Genomic DNA, 23,068 nt, shown 5'->3' with positions numbered 1-23,068 from the left:
ACTGCCCAAGGAACACCCTGTACAACAGTAAGTTACTTATGAATGATCGCTGTTATATAACTTGGGGCTTCCGGTTGTACAACTTACCTCAACACAGAGTTCATGGCTCACATTCAACAACGCTCATGACCACACTCCAACACCAGTTAACTCCCAATCATGTGCAAGACAGTACGATTTGAGGTTCTCGTGGTGGTGAGTCTAAGATGGCTGTCTTCTAGGTTGTTGTGCCGCATAGCCTGGTAGAAATTTACCGACGTTTCGAAGGTCATTCCTGCCTCCATCATCAGGGTGATGAGTTACCCTGATGATGGAGGCAGCAAAGACCTCTGAAATGTCGGTAAACTTCTAACAGACTATGCAGCACAACAATCACCCCGATGACGGAGGCAGCAAGGACCTCTGAAACGTCGGTATACTTCTAACAGACAACGCGGTGCAACAACCCAACGACCCAGAAGACAGCCATCTTCCGTGCATGACAGTAGGATAAACCGGAGGAAGTAAAAGCTACTATGCATGCACAAACTGATCAGTTGCATGCAACCCCCTTGCAGAATTACAGTGAACGTAACGCATGGCAGGCGGGTGACGTAGTATATGGCAGTATGGTTGAAGAGCTCTGTAAAAGTTGTCTATACTTTGAAAGTTACAGGTTGCGAGACGACAGATTCACTACAACCACAGAATTCATAAACTTGAATATTGTGTAAACCAGACATACTAGAATGTTAAGAACATAACATATTCTATTACTTACAGTCTAAAACTTCGTTCACAAACATTTTCTATCTGCTGAATATTCACATACATTCAAAACATTGGCATCCTATTTAATTCTGACTCTTCAACATACCTAAATATAATAATAATTATTACAGTGTTCAAAATTAAACAACTTCTGTACAGGAATACTGTGTCCGTCATCACCAATAAGTCAACTGTTTTGACTTCCACTCAGCAACATTTCATGGCTATCACGGTAACTGATAACATCAAACTGACATCCAAAATATCTGCGAGAATACGCCAGACGGTTAAAGACGTATTTAGACCCTCACGCCGAAGTTGTCCAATACAGACGAGCGTTCATTTCAATACATTATTCCGTTTCCACTACTCCAGAATAACCAAATCTCTAACAAATCTTAAAAAATAAAATCCAAAGCACCATGCAAACTACTTATACATATAAAATAGCGTGCATTTTGATGAAACCTCGGTACCAAGGGATCCATATTTTACTATTACAGTAGACTCATAAGTAAATACACACATCCAGTCCCAGTGTACTATAAATACTCACTGGTTTCCTTAACTGAGATTTCAGATACTCATATTTCCTCTTGTAGTCACGAGAATATGGCACTGCCTGAAAACACACGGTTTCAGATTATTTATAAACGTATAATCATGATGCGTGCTGATGTGGTTGCCTGAGTCGGAGGCAAAATTTTGCTCTGAAATGTCAGTAACGACACACAACACTGCATGGCGTCACAACCCGGAAGATCACATTCAACATCTTCACTCCCAAAAAGAACCTCATATCCACAATAACGTGTATCACTTTTAAAAATTTAGTGTCCAGTTTCCAATCTGTCAGCCAGCAAGGATTCCGTTAGAAGTGCCGCCGACTAATCTACCTACCAGCCAGAAATTTTACATAGTATTAGTATTTGCTGTCTGTACTATATGATGTCATTTCCAATCAACGTAGTGGGTGGCGGTGCCCGATAAATTTTCCGTAGCCATCTTTCTCACCGAAGTCTCCTCATTGATTAACTGCTAGATGACTTTGGCAGTCAAATCAGGTTCAAGTAGGAATTGTGCAGTCAGTCAGTGGGCTGGTCACTCACTACTCATGAATGCACCACTCAAGACCCAAAAACCTCAGCAATATCAAGGCCATAGTCATGAAGCATAATCCTCCAATGAAAAAATGGTGCCTCCTACCGGCCTTACTCAGGTAAAAGAACTGAGCGGTGGTAGCCATCAGCAAGGATGTGTCTAACGCCCTCATCAACATCGTACGCTTCCACGCGTCATACTATAGAAATATCATTAAATACATATTTTGATTTTCTTTCGAAGTTAACTACGATTTACAAGTCAGTGCGCTCACTAACCTTGTATCATACAGTTCGTTGCTGTAATAAGATACAGTTTAAACCTGTGTATTACTTACTATGAGACGGCTCACAATTAGGGCTGTGGAGTCAGTACACAAAACCTCCGACTCTGGCTCCTCAGTTTTTAAATCTCCGACTAAAGTTTGCTCTGAATTACATGACTAAATGAAATAACACTTACTGGACCAGCAATCTGAGGATTTGACAATCTTGGATCCTCCCACTGAGTGGTTCTAGTATCTGAAATAGTAAAAGTCAGAAGTCAAAAACACAACATATGACATTAATACTAAACACAATAACAAAATTTTTGAAGAAATATTTATGAGACAACACATACAAACAAATATTACTTACTATGATCAATAAAAAATATTCTTCCATCCGTGTGAACCCGTTCTTCCCAACCTTCTGGTAGAGTCCCTAATTCGTCTTCAGGCCGTCGGTTAGGCGGATGGTTTTGGTTTGGCATAGGACTGGCACGTCCTGTGCGAGGATCTACCCAAGTCGTGGCTCTTTCGTTGTGGTCAATGAAGAAAACACGGCCATTAGGTGCCACTTGCATGGTCCATCCTTGAGGTAGTCCCTCGGAATTTACGCCCAACGTATTTGGTACTCGGACCTCAGGCATGGACGGCTGAAACCATCAGTCACGATGCAGTACAGTCACAGTAAAGTGATATCCAGATGTTAAAATTCTGTTGAAGAGGAAATTCACTTCCATACGAAGTGCTTTGTAATTACGTGTGTGCCATTGTTTTTAATTTTTGTATCGAATAGTTTTGTACATAAATAACGATATACAATTTGACTATATCATCTTGTATGAATTCAACCTAAGAACGTAGAGCTGAAAATCACACACTAGGGAGGTTACCACTTCTCCCTCATACTTTGGAGATAAAAATATTTGATTATTTGCCCGAGATTTGTTTTACATTTTATCAGTCAACCGAAGTAAAGGTTCTGATGGAACCTTAAATTAGGGCACATTCTTCACACTACGCAGGTGAGCGAATGTTATTAAATAAACTAACAAATAAATAATGAGACAGTAAAACAAGTTTTACTACTTTAATAGTCCTCTTGGTACCACGCTACTAGCAATACATAAGCTTTCACTTTCTGTCGCTCGTCATTATGCTGTGAATCAACAACTGAATAACCAAGTACAGTTACAGCATAAAAAATTTAACAAAACAGAAATATAAAAAACAGAATTAATGAATATAATCAAAATAACAATAAACAAAAAGTAATAATAAAAACTGCATAACTATGCTAAACAAAAAATAAATAGATACACAAAGGCAAATAAATAATTACTTCAAAATGATGAAGTGTAACCAAATGTCTACTAAAAATAACAATATCTTTACAAATAGTATTTATGGCTCCTGCACATCTACAAGAGAGACAAGTTTTAAGCGAGGCATCAACAACAAACAAAATAAAATATCTGAAATTTCAACAGAATCACAAATGCCAACAGTTCCAAGTACACAAGGACAAAATTTAAAATCAGTGTAAACATTAAAAAGCAAAACGTGCATCTACATAGTACCTCTTGGTACATAATGTATGAAAATCTATCTGGTCCAAATCATTGGCATAAATGTATTGGATTTGAGAAAAGAAATGACAGTAAAGACAACTACAAGCTTCCACTGAATGTATTCAAAATCCCTAGCATCAGTAGAAGTTAAAGTGCTCCATCCAATGGCAGAATAACCAAGTTCAGAATTAAAATAAAATAAAACATCAGAAAACCATCAACAGACGAAAATAATTTCCCTTAGTTTGCAATACCCGTAACATTTGTTAATATTACTGCATACGTTATCATACCATTACATCATGTGAATGCATGCATTATAATTATTTGCTATAAACAGTCAAAGTTTATGGATTTACTGTGCTCAAGCAAAACACACGACGCTCTATCTCGGACCCACCTTCTTACTACAACTAAATGATTATTCTATGTTTACGCTCAAAGGTCAAAATTCTTATCCACTCAGTAGACTTACAGTTTCTGCTTCATGCTGGAGCTGGGAAGGACTGTCTGTGGTGTCACTAGCCTAAAATCAAGGAACAAACAAATTAAAAAAATCACTAACAGAGCAATAATATCTTACTGTGTTATGAAGGTGTTTGGTACATATTTAAACAGTGAACACTTTAATGCTTGTCAGTGTTAGCCTTCTGGGTTGTAACACTATATGAACTTGTAGGTGAATAACAAAGTTTTAGAGGATTTGTCTGGAACACTGATATCTACCTATCACAAGGTGTTATGACCCACAAAACCAATACTGACATTTTTACCGCAGTGAGAACCTCAAATCTTATTTTAATGCTCGTCTGCTGAAAACAAAAGGTACACAACACGCGTTCATACAGGAGAGCTTTAAAAAGTTCTGGGAAAGACGTAAATACAGCAACATTGTTTCGATACACCGCGGCCTGGTGCTGCACATCAAGAAACATGCCCCCAACACTAGCAGTTGTGTGATACGTTTCACAGGAGATTGTAGTGTGTGGAAAGTTACAAAGTCAGAAAAGAAATGCCTTGAGCAGCACCAAATCGTGCCAGTGATTTCAAATATCAACAACAGAAGCAATGCTGACAGCACAGGGTAAAAACTTGAGGTTACAATCCAAGATGTTTGAGTGGCATCACAGATGTAATGACACATTGAATCGGAAGATAAATGCTACAGGAGACGACCCACGGCACTGCAGAAGGAAGACATTGTGAGATAGACACAGGTGGTCGTTAGCTCCTACCACACAGCAGAGTTAGTAAGAACTGCTGTCAGTAGCTGCCACAAAGATGTGAAGATACATCACGTCTGCCAACATACTGTGCAAAGAGGGCTAATGCAAAAACAGTACAACAGCCACCTAAGTATTAATATGGGCGTATCAAGGTTGTGGATAACAATCTGGATTTCAATGATGATGGTCTGGGTTTGTAACATCATGCAGACTTGTTGGCAGATACCAGTATTTTTAAAAAACAAACTGCCTTCATCTTTAACCTCAAAGTGCTGGTATGTACCTATGAGACTACAAGGTATCACAACCAACAACAACAACACCGTCATCCTCAATGCCATACAAACCTGAAATCTTGCATATCTGGACCTTCTCCAATAGCCCGCCACTGCAGATGAAAGCTGGTATTCCCTGTATGATCCCAAAAGTAAACAATACTTTACGTGAAGTCACTACTGTCACCAAGAACCAGAAAGTTCCAGCAAGACTGCTCAAAAGGGAATGTGATGTTGGTAAACGTTTGTGAATGGTAAGACATCATTCATTGTGAATTTATTCCTGAGGGTGCTATGGTCAACAAAGAGAGGTTTCAAAGCGTGCTGTATATTGGACCCAAATCACCTGAAATGTCTTCAAATATGGGACGCCAAAAACTGGGTACCCTGCATGGAATCCTTGCCTACTCACCATTACAGTCATCATCCTGTATCATTCAACGTTAAATAATATAAAAATCAATCAACCAATAATCATTAAAAATAAATGGCATCATGCATCGTTATCAGTCAGTTACAAGAACGCATTCCATGTAAACTGGTACGACTCAATAGTTAGTAAATGCAAGCAGTTTTAATCATCGCACTTACCAGAATAAGACTGCACGTTTAAATTGTAAAGAGGTCAGTTCTACAACAGTTCTAATGAGGAACTGATAATATTTATAATAAGCCTACATTACGCATAATTTTACTTAAAAATAAAATAAATGCATATGAACATCCGACACACTATTACACATACAGGTAAGAGCTACCTCTCCATTCTCGCCCCCAATAAATCCATCTTCCTCACCAATTTCATTGCTGCTGTTTTCCTGACCACAAATGTGTTGCATGCACAAAACAAAAAACATGCCATATCAAAAAACTGGCAACATTCAGAATACAGAGGATAAAAAAGATATAGCATACATAATAACTACTAGAATGAAGGTCAAATAATGACAAACACAACAAAGCCACAACATTGTTAGCCCTTTGCGGTTCCTTTTAAATACCACTACGGCTCTCTGCTGGTCTATTTAAACGCCACTAAGCTGTATACTTTCAACTAGTATTATGAACTGTTTTGATTTTCTTTTTAACTTGCATAAGACGGAAGACACTTTGCTAAATATGGTGAAAATATGTTCTGAGTGGATCACAGTTCCTCTTGTATGAATACTGACTGCGTGAAATATTTTTCACGGACTGTACCACTGTCGCTAGCGAGATGTGTAATAAGTGGTGCCTTTCTGCTTCCCGTCGTTTGGTAGAGAATAAAGCAAGGCCAAGTCGGTAGATATGACTTTGGCGACGTCTAAATATCTCTTATTGCGTGCAGATATACGATGTATAAGCATCGGATTTCATATTCTCAGAGCCATGCTTCCTTTCACGCTAATTGTGTCCGAAAGATCAAGACCAAGTTCGACACCAGGGAAGTGAACACAACACGAAGTGTAAACGATGAAGTCACTACACATAAAGAATGCTTGATAAGAAGACAAAAGAATATGCACATGTCAGTGGTAGATTGCTCTATGCGCCAAAAATAATTATAAAAATATAATTTCCTACTGGGAAGATAAAATATTTGTTTTAAGACTTTATTAGATATAAAATACTTCTATTCTAAGTAAATATGACAGCTACACACACGATGATATTACGTCTCTGTATGATGTATGGCAAAACACTTGGTGTGGAGTCCTGGGTTCCTTGGACACGTGTCAAAATAAAACGACTTTTCTTTCCTGCCTCCTTTCACTGTTACAAGGTTCACAAAGTCTTACCGGGAAAACTAGGATAGAACTAGTACAAAGAAGAAGGCTTAAATGATATGCTGACACAGTTTGCCAGAACCAGTTTGACTCCAGATCTCGTAAAAAAATCGTAAAATACGTGGCGGACTCAGACCGACATCGGACCGGAACTCAGATATTTAAATGTCGGACGGAGTCCGACAGAGACCGCAAAGAGTTAAGTATCCAGGGACAAAAACCTAACACCAGGCTTAAGAATTTGTTGTATGTATTACGATTCACATGCTCATTTCACAACAAGACATGAAGCTAAAAAACTATTTTATACCAAGATCACAGAAGTATACTTCATGCCCTCTGCTGGATTTCCAGCTCTTTCATTCTACATAATGGAAGAAAATAGAGAAAAATATTTCACGTCCTATTACTGTGTACGCACAACACTAAAATTACTGGTATTACATTCTAAATGCTACTGTCAGCTCTTAAAATCGAGGTGTTTTTCCCAAACTGATTTTTACATCGTAGGCTTACATCATGCAACTGAATAATGGAGAAGCAAAGCCATGTCATAAATATGCATTTCTAGTCTTCTTATGTTTCCAATGTGCATAAAGGCTTCACATTTTCTCACCTGATTAACTGCTGGATCATTTTCTCTTCTATTAGCTTCAATGTCGTCTACACTAATGTGAAACCGCCTCTGAAATTCCGTAACTGCAGATTCCAGACTACGCTCACGAACTTGATCATTACAAGTTCCAGCATTGCTGAAATAAAAAAGCATATTTAAATCAAACTATTCATTGCTTAATTTGGAGTTGTTCAAACACATTACATTATTCTTTTCTGAATCTGTAGCCAAAAAAAAACAAAATCATATTATTTTTGTTCAGTTTCGTTACCTACGAATATAAGTAATGTAGGCAAGGCTAGCACGCAGTCAGGAATACAAGGCTCGAGCAAGCACATAAGTCGAGGACCGCTTCTACAGCCGGACCAGTGCCCTGAGGATGAGAACAGCATAGTTCTCAAAATGTTGGTGCTTTCTTCACCAACTCAACAGACACGGCTGACAACCCGAAAGTCATCGTATTGAAATCGCTGTGATGGCTTTAAATCTTGCTACCTGGCACCTTATGCATACTTAACTTGCCAGAATGAGTTTAGGGACGCATATCCCAAATCTCCTGTGCCAAACAAATCAACGTAGGAACCCGTCACCAGGCTGCATCCAACACGAGGAAAAAAGAGTGAATGCACGCATCGCTAAAAATAGTGGACATTGCTTTTTGTTTTATAATTTCAATGTTATTTATTACTGACAAATAAAACATGTGTCAGCAAGGGCTGCATGTCTTTTCAATAACCCTGAACTGCAGAACTCTTTCATCAAGTCTAACATTAGGCTGGGACATGATTCTCCAAATGTTGAACTGGGTTCAGCAAGCACTTTCATGTGGACAGTGGACTTCTGGGACTTGTCGGAGGTACCAACATCTTGGAGGAACATACTATCTTTGCCATGGAAACTTCACAAACTTCACAAGAACTTTCATGCTTCTGTTCTACGCACATCAAACTACCACCAGGCTGATTTTTACCAGATTGCTGTATACTGATGGACTAAGTCTGACACTGGACCAGAATGTGATTTTTGTTAATGCCTGACTGAGTTTAACAGATAACTGAAGCTACAAACACGGAGTTGAACTGGAACACAAGAATATTCTTCAGACTGATTCTCAATGAAACCAATGTATTCAAGCGGATTAAATCCTTGATTCTAAGACAACGTTATCTGGATGACTGGACAGGAGACTTAGGTCTTTAAGAATTACACAGAAACAAAGCAGAAAGCCTCCAATGGAAAAGTCCTGTCTCAAGGACCAAAAAAGTGTGAATGTCAAAATCAGGGGCCAAAACCACTGTTTTGAAATCTTAACTCCCTGAAACAGAGTACTTAAATTTCTGATGTCCTTTACTCCCACTGTATCTAACTCGTACACTGCTAATTTTCTTGCTACTGTTTTAAAATAACCTGACCTACAGAGACTGCTGATATTCCAAGTTCCAAATACGATGCCCATTTTTTGTTACTTAGGTCATTCCAAAAGTATTCATCCAAGTCCGAGGCCCCGTGCAACATTTTGTAACACGGTACTTTTTATACCAATATCATGTTAGATACTGTCCATTACCAGAGACATTTGATATACATAACATTCTGGGAGTTTGATCATCTTATTCTTCTTTCATCATCTTTATTTAATACATGTCAATGATGTGAATTGGCTCTACTCCCAAAACATTTTGTATATCTACTATACCTCAAATAATTGACAATATAAAATATGATACAGGCATAATAAATCAGCAAGTCACTAACCTTTAGAGAATAATGCTAGTTGTGTATGGCGAAGAGGTCTTAGCCCCCCGCTCAACCCCTAAGCTGGAGGATCACCCCTTGTTGGCTGTCTGCTGCTTACTCAATATATTTGCAGCTACCCTCCATACCTTGAGGCAGTTTCCTCCATCCACAACCTGAGGATGCACCATGAAGTGGTGACAAGGGACTCACTTTCAGTTTCAAAGGCAACTCAACTACAAATCTGTCCCTCCAAAACAAAGAACCAAGTAGGATAGTACTTTAAATTAGGCCAGGACTGCTTCCTTCCATATCATTCACTATCATCCTCTCACTATATAGTCAAAGCTAGTGAAAAAGCATCATCAAATGTTGGGATTGCTTGACATCCTTAAATATTAAGGTAATAAACAAACCTCCACATGTAGTGAGAAATACTCCATATGCATTTATGTTCCCTTGATTACTAATTTATTCACATTATGCCAAATTGCTTGATAAAAATGTCCATAAATCATACTTCAAAATACAATTTCTGTTTCTAACTCATTAACTCAACTATCATATTTTTTGTTCTTACTTCTCACTAGCAAGTTGGGCTTGGAGATGAATAAGAAACTAGTGAAGTGTTACGTATGGAGCAGAGACTTGGACACTCAGGAAGAAGGAACAGAAATACCTGGAGAGTTTCGAAATGTGGTGTTGGAGGAGAATAGAGAAGATCAGGTGGACGGATCGAGTGACCAACGAAGAAGTATTGAGGAGAGTCAACGAGCAAAGAAGCATTCTGCAGGCGATTACACGAAGGAAAGCTAACTGGCTGGGACATATTATGAGAAGGAATGGGTTATTGAGTGATATCATCGAAGGCCAGGTTGAAGGAAAGAGAGGACTGGGAAGAAGACTGATACAGCTAACCGACGACCTTAAACAAGGAAAGAAGATGACGTTCCAGGAATTAAAGCGAGAAGCTGAGAATAGGGACAACTGGAGAGCTCTGTTTGGGCAGAGCAATGGACCTGTCGTAAGACAGAATACTGAATAATAATAAACTTAACAGTCTCGTTATTCATTAAAAAAATTAACCTGCTGTTTCTTTTCACAGAAGTGAAAAGACCAAAAATTATGAGTTGGGGGGGTGTGTGTGTTTTTTTTTCTTCTTCTTCTTCTTCTTTCTCCCCTGGAAGTCCTAATTTGTCTTAGTTTAAGTTCTGTGATAAAGGCATGCTATGTCACATATCTATGACATTTTCCATTGTCCCATCTTTTTGTTAAAAACATGTTTTGGTAGTTAGTTCTGCTTTTACCACCAGAAAAAAGCATGGAAACTACTCTACTGGGCCCTTAAATAGGGCTAGTGCAGGGTTTGGTATGAGCTCTAGTATATTGACCTAACAGAATAGGATTTTTCATCTTATCCTGTCACTTGATGAAGGAAATAAGACCTCTTCTGAAAAACATTGCTCAAAGAAATTGGGGAATGGATAAAGTCCAAAAGATTAGTCATAAAACATTTTTTTGCAACTTAAAAAAGATGACTGTCTTGTGGGTCGTAGCACTGTGTAATCTGGTATAATTTTACACATGGCGCTACAACCTAGAAGACAGACATCATTGGACTCATCACCACAAAACCTCAAACCCCTCTTGTAATTTATAATTTCCCAATACAGTGAAACCTCTATCCATCATTCCCGGAACTATCGTTTTCCCGGATGCATCGTCCGTTTTGTTCGGTCCCGAATACAACCCATATAAAATAATGTTACATTTTCCCGCTTCTATCGTTCCTCGAACTATCGTTTTATCGCATCGATCGTTCAAAAATCTTAGTCCCGGCCCACAATTTTCCCGCAATGATCGTTTCTGAGAATTTAAAATGCTGGGTCTAGAGATAAATTAATACCGAAAGACGCACAATGTTTTTGGAACACACAGTAGCGGTAACCTGTTATGTCACCCAACCAGCACAGATTCTTTTGGAATGGTCAGCGGTGCAGGGGTGATAGTTGGAGTGAATGGCGGTGCCCATTGTTAGAAATTTTACGATTTTAATTTGGGTGCACTCATATTTCGTTCCAGCGATGCCAGATGGCATGTGCAGTGTGAATTTCTTCACAAATGCTTTTATTATAAGTACAAAGGAAAGGCGGGGACACTTTTCATTCTTCTGGTTCATCCTGTTTCCAGCGGTTCAGGGTCTTCTACAGCTACGTTTCGTTGAGTTCGGCAGTAATATTATTTCCATTCTTCCTGTTATTGTTCGCGAGGGCTGGGGGGGAGTGGTGAGGAAGAGGAAGACGACGAATGCGAGCCCGAAGCTGTGCCGAGTTTTGCCGAAGCACACGCTGCATTGGCAAAAGTGAAGTCGTTCTTTTATGCGCATAATATTAGTGAACGTGACGAGGAAAACATTTTGAACGTGGAAAGGGCTCTGTTTGGCCTAAAACGTAAAGTTTCGACAAACCAGTTGTCCATTAAAGACTTTTTTGGTAAAAAGATGTAACTTTGAAAGAGAAACATTGTTTTTTTAAATTTTTAATGCTTTCCCGCATCTATCGTTTTCCCGCATTCATCGTTTTTATTTCCCACCCCCGCCGAAAACGATGCATCGAGGTTTCACTGTAGTACAAACTTCTGGGCCAGTGCCCTGAAAAATTTATATGGAAGTTCCAATATACGTTGTTCATTATGCATTATATAAGGTCATATAGAAGGCCATTCTGTTTTATTCAACTACTATACTGGTAACTGATTAAAACTAAAATACTTATATTTACAGCAGATTCTGGTTAATTGGGCCATCGGTTAATCGAGGCAGCCGTTTATTTAGGACTAATCTTAAAGAACAAACCTTTATCTCTTTGCGTGGAATTTCGCATAATTGGTGCAGCTGCTTAATTGGGCCAAAGTGTTCTAGTCCAGATGTGTTCCAATTAACAGGAATCCACTGTATATCCTGTACGGTAACTTAAAAGGTAATTAATGACAAAGAACAAAAAAAACATTCTTACTTGAAGGTAGGCCTTTCCCACTGAGTAGAACGAGCTATGTGATTCACGAAGTAGGTACGGCCATTGGCATCTTGTCGCTCTTCCCACCCATGCGGCAGAGGTGTCAGCTGCTCCTGATTCTGCACAAACACCGGCTAGACAACAACCAAATCGTCTACTCATACAAGCAAACACTAAGTGTTATTAACTCCACCAATGCCGTAATTGTCAGAGGTAATGGAGTGGTGGCTAAACATAAGAAAAATGCTAGAATATCAGGATTTAATTATGTCGCAAACAAATTCACATCTTGTTGACGTACAACTATGTCTTTTGGGCAAACCTAACAGGTTCAAGAACAAACAACAACAAACCGAAAGCAAAATGGAACACATTTTTAAATATCAATCTAATTATAATTTTACGAAGATCTACAAATCAAACAGCAACGTAATACAGACTGCAGCTCAAATCCTGAGCTTGCAAAATTACTGAAGAACATTCCAGGCAATTAGTTGTTCTCTTTTAAGTAATCTTATTTTAAAATCAAACGTCATGCTCACGTTGTTGACATTTCTGCTTTGTATTCAGCCCTCCAGGCAAATGTCAGGGTAGCACATCAAAACAGACAACAACCATTTTCTTCCATTTTCCCAATTAATTATTCATCTATTATTAAATGCTATATAATCTAAGCTACTAAAAGCATCAGTGAATAAGCCAAGCATAAATAAATATTTCCTTCAGTGCCAATAAACCCTTTCATAATTCTGTAGCAGTATTACTGAGAAATCTCAGTGCAATGACAGACAATATTAACTAAATATTTTATTACTATTGAAATAAGCAGTGTACAGTGGCATGCCATTTATATTAAGTTCAACAAAAATGTCAATTGATGTCTACTATAAAAATGATGTTCATAGTTGAATCTGGAGAGACAGACACAAACTTCTTGCTAACAGAGCACTGAAGGAAAGGAACCATAGGGCTCCTGAAGAACCCAAAAACTGACAACTCATCTCACACCTGGGCAGCAGACTCCACATTTGGTGGGGATGACTCATTCTCAACAATCTCCCAGTCAGGATCTGTTTCCGGTTGTGTGCTCGACACCTCCTCGGCAAGCCTCATCACCTCCTCCTGCGATGGCTCTCGTACAAAAGCGTGGTATATCTCCAGATGACCTTTCACTCGAGACCTGGCACTGTGACATAAAACAGACCTTCAACTACAGACGGTGTGACCCAAAATCATATCTTTGAAGATTCTTGAGCTCATTATCCTTGCTCCCTCAAACCATGGTTGAAACAGAAAACAAGAGTCCTCTGTACACTTAAGAAGTAAAATAGTAAAAAAAACAACTGTTACAGAAACAATAAAGAAAGTAGGAAAACTCAACCAATTAGTTCAATTCTAAGGGGTTTTGACAACAGTAGTTTACATTTAAAATTATTCACTGTCAGGTCTTTCATATCTGGATGACAGTAGTGGATTTTTACTGTGTTTTTATGACGTTCGGGTTTTAATGTCCTTTGACGACTTGGATGCCAACATTTTTTAGCAGGGATTTTACGTAAATTTTTTTGCGGTTTCATAACTGGTCACTTACAGAGCTGTATGAGTGGTCTTGTAATTTTTATTTAATCATTTAAGTATAATAATCTACTGGCAGAACCTGTACTTGGATGGATATGTTGAAATAATTGCACAATTTATATTGTCCAGTGACAGAGGCTAGCTCTCTCTAAGGGACCCAACAGAGTAGGTACCTCTCACCTGAAGATGGAGACAGAACCAGCCTCCGAAACGTTGTGGTTTTAAAGAGCAGACGATGGAAAAAGTCCTGACAATGAATAATTTTAAGTGTCAACCAATTAGTGACTTTGGAAATAGGAAATGCCTAAGGAGAAAATGTGAATAATTAAATTAAGAGTAACTGCACATGTGGAGCAGAAACATGGACAAAGGCAGACACTAGCAGACTAACAGAACATTCTGCTGTATGGCATTACTGAGAACTTTACACATCAGCTGTTAAGTCACATGCCACAGCATTCTTGGAGACATCTGAGCCCACTTAAATATCTCTATCTGAAACAAGGTTTAAGCCAATATAAAGAAACAAGAAACTGACTTTTGTGTAACTTGTTGCCACCCTACGTCTGTAATGATAATTGGTATTAACAAAACAGAAAATTCTATTCAAGTCATGAATTGTAATCCGCAGAAACTCTGCTACAACTATCAAATGAGCTACCATAATACAATCACTTATAACATCGAAAATCCTGGTTAAAGTACCTTCAAGAAAAAACTTCATTTCTTTCTTGTAACCTCAGTATCCTATAGCACAGCGTTTCTCAACCTATGGTACGCGTACCACTGGTGGTATGCGAGCCAACGTTGAGTGGTACGCGAACTAAGCAAGAAAATCAAAAGATAATATTAACATAAATAAGTTTTCCCTGAACGCATTTGGTTAGTGGTACATTTAACGTGTTAGATTAGAATTAGTGATACGCCAGCAAAAAAGGGTGAGAAACCCTGCTATAGTAATTGTATAAAACAGTTCAATATCTCTGTACAACTCAAACTGAATTGTCATCATGCAAAAAGGAATCCTATTATAAAGCACTTAATATAGACATCGCTAACCTGCGTGGGCGTAGAATATACTGCTTGGATGGTACACTCCTTCCTTCTTGCTCCTTGGGTAGATTTAGCAGTGTTAACTCCACCATTCCCAAGAAATCGTCACGAGTCAGCCGGTTCTCATCGAAAACTTGCAGTACGAGTTTATGTTCCGCTGGTTTCACCTGTACAATGCATTTCTAATGGAAGAAGTTTGACAATTTCTTACATGTTATGAATAGGATTTGAAACCAGAATTTTAAACAAGAATGGAAACGTGTGTGCTAAACTAGAGATGACAACTCTGGGAGGCGAACTAAATTAGACTGCCGATAGTATAACTGAAAAGCCGCAAACAAAATTATGACAGTCTCAATTCATAATTTACTGGTGACCAACATATATAACCTGTTGTATAAAGTGAAACTTTTACGGCAAGTGAAGTTTATGAAAGACTCTCGGGCTACAAGCTGTGTCAGGTGACTGAATGGTGAATACACCATACCTTCTGCCAACGTTTCAAGAGCCATCTCTGCTCTCATCCTCAAGGTAGCTGCCCTAAGGATGAGAGCAGAGTTAGCAAACGATATGGTGTATTCACCATTCAGCCGCCTGACGCGGCTTGTAGCCCGAGAGTCTTTCATCGATCACATATAACCTGTGTTAGAACTGAGGTTTTAATGGCAGTGACAATGCTGCTGATATTATTTCAGGTTCTGGAGCCGTATGGACTGGCTGGTAGATGTCAATGTTTCAGAGAAGTGTACTGTCTTCATCTTCAGCCAACACAGTACCAGAACCCTAAAGAATATCATCAACATCTGCTCGACTGGGACATGTCGCCACATAGTGTCATATGTGGTTACTAACATTTCAGAGGAACTACCCTAAAAATGAAATAAATAACTAACTAACTAGATGGCTTGCCGAACCCGAAGGTTCATCACCGAATTAACCGTAGCCCTCCACCGGACCGTCCTGGGCCAACAAAATCCAGTCTCCTTCAACTCCTATCTCCCATAGATCCCACCTGACATTATCCTCCCATCTACGTCTAGGTCTCCCCAGAGGTCTCTTCCCCTCAGGCTTCCCAAATAGTGGACCCAACCAACCAGATGGCTTACCGAACCCGAAGGTTCATCACCGAATTAACCAAAGCCCTCCACCGGACCCTGTCCTGGGCCAACAAAATCCAGTCTCCTTCAACTCCTATCTCCCATAGATCCCACCTGAGATTATCCTCCCATCTACGTCTAGGTCTCCCCAGAAGTCTCTTCCCCTCAGGCTTCCCAGATAGTGGACCCAACCAACCAGATGGCTTAGGGAACCCAAAGGTTCACCACCGAATTAACCAAAGCCCTCCACCGGACCCTGTCCTGGGCCAACAAAATCCAGTCTCCTTCAACTCCTATCTCCCATAGATCCCGCCTGAGATTATCCTCCCATCTACGTCTAGGTCTCCCCAGCTGTCTCTTCACCTCAGGCTTCCCAACCAATACCCGGTGCACACCTCTTGTCCCATCCATGCACGCTACATGCCCCGTCCATCTCATTCTACTCGACTTCATCACCCTGACAATATTGGGGGAGGAGTACAGATTTTTAAACTAAAAATGAAATAAGCCTCTCCAAAACGGTGGTAACCACCTATAAGAGCACAGGGCATCATAACCCAGATGACAATCCAAATTTTTAATGGTATGAAAATCCCAAATCTTGTGTACAACCTGTCGTTACAAATTATTTTCACTCGCAATTCTGTACATTTCATCAGTCTTCATGTTCATTTATTGCTGAAATGAATCTATTATTTCAGATGGAAATAAATTTTCCCGTGCATATGGAAACCCTCCTCTGCCATTCTTCAGCCACTGAATTAGCTATCAAATAATGTACTTAAAACCTTGACATACTTTGAATGAAATTAGTTATAAATTTCAATTCAGGCTTTAACAGTGATCAATATTAATCACACAAATTATTTTTCCATACATTTTATTAAACACTAAAAAATATTTCATATGAAAGTCACAGATCTTACATACTTTGAAAATTTTATGTCAAGTACAGATCTTCTGCAGAATAAGATGCTTTTCAAGACAATTATAAAGTATTATATGAGCTTCATCGTGTGTTATACTTAACCAGGATTAATGCACGTCAAAATTTGTCAACATCGAATCAATAATTCTGGATATGATACATGAGGATGGACACAATCTCCCCAAATCGTTTATTTTATTCACCTAATGCACAGAAAGATCAAACCAAGCCTTGAATCTGAACGAAGATTTTTCATAAACAACTGATTGAAACTAATTAATTACTAGCACTACAAAGTGAAACATACTCAGAAAGAACTTACACGCAATATAAACTCTTCATTCCACTGTGGATTCAGTGTCTGTAAGAGAAAGACCATCGTTTAGTTTTATCAGTTAATCCAAAACATAAGAATTTATTTGAATACCTGACACCCAAAATAACAGGGCACAGGACGTTCATATGATTTAAAATATTTGCATTTTCACAAGTTGTTTTAACAGGAACTTACTCATATAACAGGATTTGATGTTCAAATACAAAGATTCTCATAAATGAAATACAAGTAGGCCCCGATTTACGCCGGGGTTACGTCCCACCTCCTCATGGTCGTTACCTAAAGCGGCGTAAATCGAGGAAGAATTCTAATGTATTGTACTGGTGGACGAGGAGAAAGCAACTGATGCTGGCACTAGCTCTGCCTAGGTACCCACTTCCTATGCTGCGTTTATGCTTGCGTTTTCAACATTTCTTTTTATATATTTTTTTTCATTATTATTTTAAAAGGGCGTTAATGTGAAACAGCGTAAAATGAAGCGTCGTAAAGTGGGGCCTACATGTATTAAATAAAATATTTGAAATGCGATTCTTGTAGTACCTTTTTCTTCGTTTTTGTGAGAAATGAATCAACAGTTTCATCTCCATTAATTGTGTTGAGGTCAATTCTTACATAAGGATCACTGAAACAAGGAAATAAAAATTAGGCTAGCCTCTGCATCCAGACCGGCTCTGGGGCCCACCCAGCCTCCTCTACGATGGGTACTGGTGTCCTTTCCCGGGGGTAAAGCGCGGCTGGGGCGTGATGCTGACCACTCACCCCCATCTAGTGCCGAGGTCAAGAAAAAGTAGGAGCTATACCTCAGCTCACCCCAAGCGCCTGCATGGCACGCAGCGGGACAAACTTTACTTTTACAAAATGGAAGTGAGTGTCCAACTTCCCTCCAAAATTACATAGTAAGGTGTTTCATAATGTAAACTTTTTTGCTAAGATTTTTTAGGGTTATTAAGTCAAGGATGATGATATAAGCAAGACATACAGCATGCATGAAAAAAATGAAAAATACATATACAAAGTTTTTGTCACAGAAACTCAATGGAGGAGAATACGTGCTACTAAAACAACAATAATGAACTTGATCTTGAATAAATACAGCATGGATTCAATGCAATCTTTGGTGAACATAATGTTGAACTTTCAAGGACAACAGAGCTTGACTAACAGAGGGGAAAAAAGCACAAATCATATTACTAATAACGAGATTAATATGGGTACATTACATTGAAAAAAAAGTTCAGTACAATAACAATACTAAATAGATCTTACATCTGTGAGATAAGACATGAGGAAATCCTAAAATTTAATGACAAACATAACCATTAAATCGGGTTTTACCTGGCTCCAAAAATGTCTTTCTTTGCTAGCTGATGACCTGCTATAACTCTCAGTCTCAATGCACTTGTTTCATCCATCTGCAAAATAACAACAGCTTCAGCAATTTACATCATTCATCATTAATAAACAAATTTCCCTGTGTAACTAAAATAAATAATATTGTAAGATTTGAGGTTTTCACAGCAGTGAGTATGAAGATTTCTGTCTTCTGGGTTGTTGCGCCGTGTAGTCTGGTCGATGTTAACCAACGTTTCAGAGGTCATACTGCCTCCATCATCAGGGCGATTCTTAGTATGAAGATTTCTGTCTTCTGGGTTGTTGCGCTGTGTAGTCTGGTTGTTGTTAACCGACGTTTCAGAGGTCATACTGCCTCCGTCATCAGACTATGAAGATTTCTGTCTTCTGGGTTGTTGCGTTGTGTAGTCTGGTCGATGTTAACCAACGTTTCAGAGGTCATACTGCCTCCGTCGTCAGGGCGATGAAGATTTCTGTCTTCTGGGTTGTTGCGCTGTGTAGTCTGGTCGATGTTAACCAACGTTTCAGAGGTCATACTGCCTCCGTCGTCAGGGCGATGAAGATTTCTGTCTTCTGGGTTGTTGCGCTGTGTAGTCTGGTCGATGTTAACCAACGTTTCAGAGGTCATACTGCCTCCGTCATCAGGGCAATGAGTATGAAGATTTCTGTCTTCTGGGTTGTTGCGCTGTGTAGTCTGGTCGATGTTAACCAACGTTTCAGAGGTCATACTGCCTCCATCATCAGAGTATGAAGATTTCTGTCTTCTGAGTTGTTGCGCTGTGTAGTCTGGTCGATGTTAACCAACGTTTCAGAGGTCATACTGCCTCCGTCATCAGGCCCTGATCTTCATAAATAATATTCATGCCCTTCCTTTAGAGCTACTTAGTACCTGACATGCAACTGGTATCATGTCTCACCTACTTACCTCATCAGACTTTTCCCCTTTCATATGCAAAGACAAACCAAGTTATTGCTAATATAAAACCAATGATTACCAAAAAAGAAACTAACTTCACAATAAGAAATCTTCCTGGAGCAGTTGATACTTCTGCAGTTAGTTAAAAAAATTTTTTATAAAACTTGAAGGCCTGTAACATGTAAAAATAAAAAACACTGAATTCCATCCAAGGCCACCGAAAACCAGTCGACAACCTTGTAACCTGTTTCCAACAAGCATATGAGTAGTTCTTATAAAAAAAGTAGAATAACATGGCGATATTTCTAGGGGCCCAGGAGCAGCTGATAAGTTTGAACCCCATTACATGGATTATACCTCACACCCTCACCCCACTCAGTCGCAAACCTAATCACACCAGAAGAGCTCCAACATCCATTATCAATCATTTACGTTAAAAAATCTTTCACATAACACTGAAGTCACGTGATGACAGTTTACATCTATTTATTTATTTAGTTTTTTGTATTTTATATTTAGATTAAGATTATAAGTTCAAACAGATTAATAATATTTACAGTTAAATTTTGGTTGTCAGAAGGATCAGTGCCTGTGCACAGCATCCCCAGTATCTATGCCACTGATGTGGTCTCTTCTCCTGCGGCTTTCCAACCAAATGCTTATAAGCATTCTCCACGCTCAAGCATACCACTTGTTCCATTCATGACAAAACTCAAAGATCCAAAACACAGGAGCATATATTTTTAAAATTCCAATCTCAACATACTAATAAGAGGTTACACAATCCTGAAAATGTCTATAACAGATCTTTCAAACAGGTAATAAGCCTGTTGTTTAAGGCTGATTACGTATAAAGTAGATATATAAATATATGCATTCCAATCACAAGAAAAAAAAGTAATAACCCACTTAAGACACAAACAATTCGTTAAAGGGGGATATTCACTGATGTTTTGTATGAATATTTCCTTAATGTCAAGAGCTTTCACTTTTTTATGCTAACTGCTTAAGAAAATAAGCTACCTTCACTACAAAGATCTCAATGCTTCTGCTTCGCTTCACATCATGTCACAAATAAGTTACTGTTAGGTAAATGTATAATCTTGCATATTCTGTAGTTACTAAATTATTAAAATTTATATTCTGTCCTATTTCTTGCGATGGGTCATAAAGTCGATGTTTTTCTTACAAGCTCTTCATAAATATCTTAAACTACATGTTGACTTCAAATGTTTTGGATAAAAGAGTGAATTTTTAAATATTATTTTGACAAGCTTCGGCATCAGAGGGTTAAGAATGCGTATGATTTACTTCTGCCCCACCAACCCATAATGTTGTAGTGCTTAAACACATACACGTCTACCTTTACACTAACACTGTTCTTTATGCAAGAGTATGAAAAATGTAGAAACAAAACACCATGCATTTTTGCTATATCACAATCTGGCAGTCTCTTATCAATGCAGATAAAGGAGCAACAATACTTATCAGAGAGGACAATAGGCCCCTTATCCATTATGGCCATGGTAACCCAGAACTGTGAAATGTTGCTAACAAACATAAATCCCTTTCAAGGGTAAATATCATCTAAATCAGGGTGGTCCAAATTTTTTCCTCACTCAGGCCAGAAGTTTTCCTGTTAGACCCCAAGGGTTAAGAAACCCCTACTGTCACTGTTTTTGCATTGTCATTATCTTTAATAATACTTATTCAGAAATGACAAATTACCATTGCATATGATGAAATATAAATTTTTATTTAAATGAGCACAAACTACTATAGAGTTGTATATTATTTTAAATTTGCTCCTGCAACAGATCACAATTTTTTACCTGGAAAACTTACACAAATTATTTGAACTCTGCTACTTTAACAGCTTGTACCTGATACAATAACAATTTATACCAGTAGAAAGTACATCTTATGCTTTAAAAGTCAATGGCTTTAGTGAGAGCACTGAGCAGAATGTTCTTTTAAAAGTGATGGAAAATTAACTTTACAAAAATGGGTTTGTATTCACCAGTAACAAATTAACAAATACTTTCGCGGGCTGGATCCGGTCCGCGGGCCGCCAGTTGGACCACACTGATCTAAATAATATTTAACAATTTGGTTTCTACTTCCAAGAAAACACACTGCAACACTGATAGAAAGCTCAGGATTTTAATGATTTTTATAAAAAGCTTTGCTGTTTGTTCTGAAAACCAAATGTGAACTATAGAGACACTACATGGGCTACACACCGAATTAGAGAAATTTAAAATAAGTGGTACACAGTAGGATTTGAGGTTTTCACAGCGGTGAGTCTGAAGATGCTGCCTCCATCATCAGGGCTAGTCATCTCCCTGATGATGGAGACAAGGACCTCTAAAAGTCAGCAAACTTCTACCAGACTACACAGCATAACAACCCAGAAGACAGCCATCTTCAAGTAGTATACATTTACTACTACCCTATAAGGGGTTAACCCTTGAAGTTGTTGGATTCAGAATAACAAGAATGTGAGTGCCCTGGTAAACGAGGGATTGAGCAAAACATTCTCAAGTCCCAAACCAACATTTCATTCTTGCCATGTGTTTGCAAGCTCAAGGCTAACGAGCAGTTGATGGTGAGGTAATCTGAACACTGGACTACTGCATAAGGTACGAGGCAGTCATAGTTTTTCATTAGAAGACCCTAATATAAACTGTCTATGGACCCAATGGGCTTAAAGAGGAAACAATACAGGCTGGGAACAAGGTTGTTAACTGACCAATGTATATTAAGATGGCACTTACATATTATGGGCCTCTTGGAAAGTGCCAAATGCAGCAAATATAGACAAGAGGAATCCTCATATCATACAATATGCAATGCTGACTAATGACTAGACATGGATCAGAGATCTTTTATTCTGTATGGCTACAGCCAATAGATAATAGGATGAACTTATTCAGACTGCTACTATTTCTAGCAGTGTAATAAGAGCTATGAAGGGTTTTAACACATCAGGGATGCATAATGGGACCATCAATAGTCTAAATACCTGCGGCAGCTGAAGTCCCTGAAAAGTCAACACCAGTAAAAATGAATATGTATATACAATTCTATTTCAACAGACCATCTTGTAGATATTAAACATGCACTTTACCTGTTTCATCATGTTATTGAAAAGCTGATTAGCATAAAATCGATATGACAAAAGCAGAGAGGGAAATTGCATTTCATAGAGAAAGGATGTGCTAAGATTTTACCATACAATTTTGAGTAAAAAACATTTGGTGAAATATAATCTTACACACCCAACCACTTGTAATGTATGTCCACATCTTTGATCAAGTACCAGAAATCAATCACTTGTACCCAAACACAACCTACATCACTTCAATAACACACAATCAGTCATTCCCAACTGTATTCTGCCGAAACTCAAATTTTCTCAAACGGTGGATTTCAATAATATTAACATTTTGAGCAACATCATGCATTCAATCATTTATAAAATGGTAAAT

At 38.5% G+C, this 23,068-nt stretch overlaps 1 protein-coding gene across 3 annotated transcripts in view; it reads right to left on the bottom strand.

Annotated features, from left to right (window-relative positions):
- Nedd4 (E3 ubiquitin-protein ligase Nedd4) overlaps window positions 1-23,068 on the bottom strand; it is a 33,582-nt gene that overhangs the window by 9,366 nt on the left and 1,148 nt on the right. For 2 of the 3 annotated variants that reach the window (XM_022079199.2, XM_022079201.2), the window contains exons 2-12: window positions 18,647-18,723; window positions 17,852-17,933; window positions 17,297-17,335; window positions 14,956-15,116; window positions 13,327-13,504; window positions 12,319-12,452; window positions 7,571-7,706; window positions 4,163-4,213; window positions 2,490-2,769; window positions 2,314-2,372; window positions 1,307-1,372 (exon numbers count right to left, since the gene is read on the bottom strand). In XM_022079199.2, coding sequence (XP_021934891.1) covers window positions 1,307-1,372; window positions 2,314-2,372; window positions 2,490-2,769; window positions 4,163-4,213; window positions 7,571-7,706; window positions 12,319-12,452; window positions 13,327-13,504; window positions 14,956-15,116; window positions 17,297-17,335; window positions 17,852-17,933; window positions 18,647-18,723 — 1,263 coding nt within the window. The remainder of the gene's footprint in view (window positions 1-1,306; window positions 1,373-2,313; window positions 2,373-2,489; window positions 2,770-4,162; window positions 4,214-7,570; window positions 7,707-12,318; window positions 12,453-13,326; window positions 13,505-14,955; window positions 15,117-17,296; window positions 17,336-17,851; window positions 17,934-18,646; window positions 18,724-23,068) is intronic. The other variant, XM_022079200.2, reaches the window with a different exon arrangement.

Source organism: Zootermopsis nevadensis, unplaced genomic scaffold (assembly GCF_977971745.1).
Source record: "Zootermopsis nevadensis isolate Lab colony 2312 unplaced genomic scaffold, Znev_1.0 Znev_ptg000005l, whole genome shotgun sequence".
Classification (NCBI taxonomy): Eukaryota; Metazoa; Arthropoda; class Insecta; order Blattodea; family Termopsidae; genus Zootermopsis; species Zootermopsis nevadensis.
The sequence above is the reverse complement of the archived record's forward strand: the minus strand, read 5'-3'. Positions and strand labels throughout refer to the sequence as shown.